The sequence below is a fragment of the Chelon labrosus genome (genome assembly GCF_963514085.1).
Source record: "Chelon labrosus genome assembly, chromosome: 19".
NCBI lineage: Eukaryota > Metazoa > Chordata > Actinopteri > Mugiliformes > Mugilidae > Chelon > Chelon labrosus.
In genome coordinates, this window is record NC_140352.1 from 22,292,063 (window position 1) to 22,298,062 (window position 6,000).

General features: G+C 42.4%; 1 protein-coding gene across 1 annotated transcript in view; it reads left to right on the top strand.

The window, feature by feature from the left end:
• The window catches only part of dnah9 (dynein, axonemal, heavy chain 9), a gene marked incomplete at its 5' end in the record, with an annotated part of 142,086 nt that extends 137,606 nt beyond the window's left edge, over positions 1-4,480 (top strand). The window contains 3 exon segments of the mRNA XM_084568071.1: positions 1,711-1,964; positions 2,049-2,184; positions 3,775-4,480. Of these exon segments, the coding sequence (XP_084424197.1) occupies positions 1,711-1,964; positions 2,049-2,184; positions 3,775-4,002 (618 nt within the window). The 3' untranslated portion in view covers positions 4,003-4,480.
• Between the last annotated feature and the right edge of the window lie 1,520 nt (positions 4,481-6,000).

Genomic DNA, 6,000 nt, shown 5'->3' on the forward strand with positions numbered 1-6,000 from the left:
CTCTACGTTGGCTCAGCTGCTGTTGACATCGACAGTAGGCTGCTTCGCATTCCCGCATAACAGAACCCTTTTTCACTCTTGTTTGTCAGAAAGCCAGTCTTAAGAGTGACTCAGAGATCGGGCTTACGGAGGAGCGGAAAGGAATGAGACGTCTGCACTCCGTGTGTCAAGCCTGAATGAGTCGCGTGTTAACAACAAACGAAAAGAGAAAGAGGCGGGGAAAACTGTGTAAACGCGTTTGTCAGGAGTTATGAGGCTTCGATCTCCCTGCACTACATGCCCCAATAAATCGGCTCAGTGATTTAAAAGCCATGTAGACTATTGTACCAGCAAATGGAATCATATTTCGTCTTTATAGCGGAATAAATAGCAAGTATTGGAATGTTAGCCTTGGTGAGGTGGTGCTGCGGTGTGCATAGTGAGGTGTGGCTGAACTGATGGAACAGGATTATTTTGAGAAGTATTGGAAGGTGAAAGGTTCACGGTAAATACACTGATGTAGATAAATCAGTTGAACCTTATCACCCTCATAAAGAATTCTTCTCACTGTCACATATGGGTATCTGTATATCAGCAATACATCAGCTGCAGTGTCAGCTGGTGAAGGACACCATTGTTTTCACTCCTATGCTGTCTCATTACTCTTAAGTGCCATCTCCTCTTGGTTATCTTAAAGCATGTTTCCTTATCTGGATGTGCTTGTCGCCATGTTTATGTATGCCTCACTCATTTCTGAGGGCTTGTTACCAATCACTGTTTAGCAGCAGAGGCAAACAGGAAGTGATGTATTGAACTCCCGGCTCCTTCCTGGAAAGACAATTTATAGGCCGACAGAAAAGTTTTTTGTACAACAGAGGCAGCATCTGTCAGCGCTGAGAGCAGCCGTCCTAACGGGAACAGAAATTTCCAGATGATTGGAAAGCGCGTGAAAGCCAAATTATACAACAGATTTCTCATATCCACGAGCAGCCTGTTCATCAAAGTACAGCAAACAATGAAACATTCAAGTCACAGAGATCATAAAGTTTATGTCTAACTGAAATGAAATTGCGTGTTGTTTTTCTGCTACAGCATACAGATCTCTCAGTTACATCATTTGGTCTTTGTTGAACAGCAACGAAATAACAAAGTGGGCGAAATGTTTGTTTTAAAGTCAGGCAGCGGCGATGATTCAACCCAAAAAGAGACGCACAATATGAAGCACAAGCCACATTTTCTTTCTTGTCTGATTAACATAAGAATAAAAAGATATATAAGTTGCATGTTCCATCTCAGCTGTCAGAAGTGCTGGTGTAAACATACCAGTGTTTGACTAATGGTAAAAAGGAACATTTCAATTCCATCGTCCCACTGAACAGTAAATCTATTCAAAATGTTTTTTATCGAATGCCGCTTGTTGAACTTTGTGCTCCTGACTAATAGCAAATCATCATGACATTGTTGACCTTTGAGAGCAGAGTCAGTGTCCAAAGCAGAATAAGATATTGTAGCTTATTAGCTCTGTTGTATCCCCCACTTCTACTGCACCTTTTTTAGTGTCTTTAGTTAGTTTGGTTATAAGACAGGAGTCTGTTCGTGACTGATATATCTAGTTAGCAGGCTCAACTGTACTCATGCCCTGGATGGTTCACCGGCAACATTTGAGTAACAATAAATTTGATACAAAATATTCCACAGTGGACGATGACAGTGTTTTCTGTGACCCATCAGGGAGAGCTGACCATGACTAGTGACATGGAGAACCTTCAGAATGCTATTTTCCTGGACATGGTGCCGGAAAGTTGGACCAAACGGGCGTACCCATCCATGTCAGGCCTGGCCCTGTGGTTCACTGACTTGCTGGTCAGGATCAAGGAGCTGGAGGCCTGGTCGGCCGACTTCATCTTACCTTCTGCAGTGTGGCTGGCTGGCTTCTTCAACCCTCAGTCCTTCCTCACAGCCATCATGCAGGCTATGGCTAGAAGGTAGGACTGGCTTTCATTAGCTCATCAATCTTGATAGAAGGCGCTTGAGGCGATAAAGTAAACCTCTCTGTGCTTGGACGACAGAAATGAGTGGCCCCTGGACAGGATGTGTCTGCAGTGTGACGTCACAAAGAAGAACCGCGAGGACTTCAGCTCTGCTCCTCGTGAGGGGGCCTACGTACACGGGCTGTACATGGAGGGTGCACGCTGGGACACGCAGGTACTTGAGTTATTCATTGATGTCTTTGCTCATCCGATCGTCACAGAGGTAGCAAATGGCTGGTTCTGACATGTAATCTCCAGGGAAGGTGAATGTATGCATCAAAACAGCGCACTTTAATCCACCAGAGCCTTGTACTGTAATATACCTTTATTCCTTTCACTTCTGACGATAGATGACAGACACCTGAACATAAGGTGATCTAACCTCAAAATCCACATTTAAACTGAGTCAAGTAAAACAGCTTCTCACCTAGAGGGCTAGTTTTTTACTTTGCATCATGCATGTGTTCAGCTCTTGCAGTGCAGAGCATTACTCAGCTTCCCAGAGCTCTATCTATTTACATACGTTCAGCTACTGTATATGTGCCCAGCTTTCAAGAAGCATCCCTGTAGACTTCTTAATTAGGGAATGTGCAGAGTGTGCACTTGAACACTTAGATCACCCTTTGGAGGAGTGGCTCCTTTTTTTTCTTCATTAAAGTTGGAGACGCAGGCAAATAGACAGGCGGACAGACGGGCCTCCACTCCTCCTCCCCTCCTCCACCTCCTCCTCCTCTCTTCACGTCCTCCTCTCAGCCCCGAGGCCAGTTCTATGCCACTGGCGGGGAGTAGCAGAGTGTAAATAGGAGGCTAAGCAGCACTCCATCTGGACACAACTCTGTGCAGCGATAAAAGTCAAAAATGTATGATAAACCCACTCATCTCATTAATGAAGCTTGTATTTTATTCAGCGACTGTATATGAGGAACATCTTGTACGGTTGTAACAGAAAATGCAGTTATTACACAGCGGAAGGATGCATGATTATGTGATGTGCCCACTTATTGGTGATGACTAATCATCAGCATAATGATACATTTTTATTCTCTCAATATGCTGTGAAATTAAACAATACAAATGGATATCTGTTATTTGAGTAGCAGTGTATATGCAGCAGCGTTAGACCAATTTATAATAAATCTCAATGAGCCCACGCAGCTCGCTTTAAGACACCAATCATTTGTATTTACCCAAACAGACATCAAGTTATTGGTATTTAACACCTCTTTAAAGATTTATAGAAATTGCAAATGCAATTAGGGCTGTGTCCTCTGAGCTTTCCAAAGTCATCAGGATTTACATTCATTCCTGAAAGTCACTGTGCATGCATGGAGAAACTTCTGTTTGTGAAGTGCCGCGTGTAGGAGGATTAATTAATGAGACAGTGTGTTTAGAGTGTGTGTATTCTACGACAGGGCGGCTTGACTTCCACTCAAACTCTGCTGACTTTCACCACTTTTCAAGGATGCCACAGTGTTCTGTTCGGCAAACTCAAAGTCGCCTTGTGCCAACCAAGATTAGTCAAACATCTATTTTTTTCCCCCCCCTCTTACAAAAGAATATTATTAACGGCTGCTTCAATGGCAAGTGCAGCGTCTGGACGAAGTTTCACTGCACCTCAAACTAATTTATAACTTCCTCCAGCCCTGTGAAATGTTGCTGTCTGTGCTTGACTGGCTTGTCATTCCCACCGCACGCCCCCTTCCCTCCCTTCCTTCCTTCATTCCTTCCTCCCGCCTCCCCTCTCCATCATTTCTTTTTCTTTCAGACCGGCATGATCGTAGATGCCCGCCTGAAAGAGCTCACCCCGACCGTGCCAGTCATCTTCATCAAGGCCATCCCTGTTGACAAACAGGAGAACAGAAACGTCTACCAGTGTCCCGTCTACAAGACCCGCCAGAGGGGACCCACATACGTATGGACCTTCAACCTGAAGACCAAAGAAAACCCCTCCAAGTGGACTTTAGCTGGTGTGGCCTTGCTTCTGCAGATCTAGCAGGAGTTAAATAAGACAGACTTGTGGATGGTCCTGACAGGGTCAACTGTTCAAATCCCATTTCGACCAGCATTTTAGAGTGAGACCATGAGCTTCTGAAAGAAGAAATGACACAGTTGTCTTCACACAAATGAAACATTTCCTTTGTTAGCAATAAAGTACATCTTTTCTCATTTCAAAATGCTCAGGGGGTTTGTTGCTACAGCCTTACTCTGCCTAGTAGCTTATGATTGTTAGCTGACAGAGGCAAACTCTGCAAAGATATTGTTAAGTGACACGACTGAGTCAGTTTTGTGATACTGTCACACTTTTATCATATCACAAATGAATATTGAACTTATCACAAAAATAAAACAACGAGAGAAGGCTATAACTGTATAAACTGAGGGGACATGTTAGACACTTGTATGTCCAAAGTACGACACTATACCCATTATGAATAATCATGCAGCAACATGATGTGCACCTCTGCTATCAGAGTTTCTCACAGTTTTTTTTGTATGTGTCTGTCGTCCAGCAGGAGCTGTCCACCAGTTGTGATATGTTGTGACAGGAATCAGATAAGGAAAATGAAATGGTTCACTGCCTTTGCAGTAAAAAGTCCTCGTTAGAAATTTCAGACTAGTCCGAGATGACATTTTTCATAACTAACGTAATCATTAAACCCTGCCCAGCTTGCACAAGCATGGCAAGCAAACCGTCAACATGCTGGCACATCTACTTGTGAGTGGCAGTACTAGCTCAGCAACCTCTATCAGTCACCATCACCTTCCAGGTTGTGCTAGTACCTATAGGTTTGATTCTTTCATTCCTCTCATGTTAAGTTCGAGAGCCTGTAATAATCATGTGTTCAAAGTACACAACATTTTGGGAAACAAAGGAAAATGTAATGTTCCAATATGACAGTGGCTGTTGTCAAGCAAAACTTGCAAAAAGCCACAGCTAAGAAGATATTGACAGAAGCACTGTTTTGATCGTAGGACGACACCGACTATAAAAAACACCATCTTTCCAGACTTTTGAGTAAGAAGTTTTGATCATAGGAAACACTTTCATATTTGTCTCGTTGGAAAAGTTTCTCAGAGATACCATTAATCAGAGGAGAACAGAGTCCTAATCACAGAACACTTTTGATTTCTATAAAGGAAACATGAAATATGGAACATGTAAAACTCTTTTCTTTTGTCTTTGACATATTTTCTCTCTGCATCATTTCTGAGATTTCAGGAGACTGTTTGAACCCATTTTTTTTTCTTTCTTCAGTCACTGAGTTGACAACAGAACACATTACAGGACATTTCAGAATGTCTTGGAGGTTAAACTGGCCTTACCAAACGCCTTCAGTGTTGACTCAAAGGCTCTGTGATGTGGCTGTAAAGCTTCAAACAGCTCATGTTGTAAAATTCCCTATAGAAGGCCATGCAATGCAGGTATTTAGAAACGGTAGTTCATGTTGTGAACACCTAATTTTCTGCACAAACACCACTTGTTGCAATCAACTGTTTTAGAAAGAACTATTTTCTTGTATTTTGGCTGAGAGTGTACATGTAATGCATTTGCTCTCTGCAAAGTAATATTGTTGATTTTCCTTTGTTGGACCAAATATTAATTCCTTGAATTGTGTCCAGTCGCAAAAACATATACTCCATTGACAGGAACTAACTACTCAATCTCAAGAGTATGGAAGAGTCCAGTAAACCCATGGTACATAGACTGTATAAAAATGGATGACGGAACAGCTCCTCAAAAGTGAAGCCAAAGCAAGTAGAGCTCCCCCTGGTGTCTGGCTGCAGTATAGATCATAAGCTCCACCCCCTCCATGTTAGTGGATGGGACTTGGGCCTAACTAAAACACTAAAATAATATTTTTTTCCAAGGATGGTTTCTGTCTGTTTAGGTAGTTAATATAATGCTGATGCATATTCAAGTGTACAGTTTTTGGATAAGTTTAGTTTTAATTAGTTATTTGATGCTGTAGAAACAGGATGTGATATCATG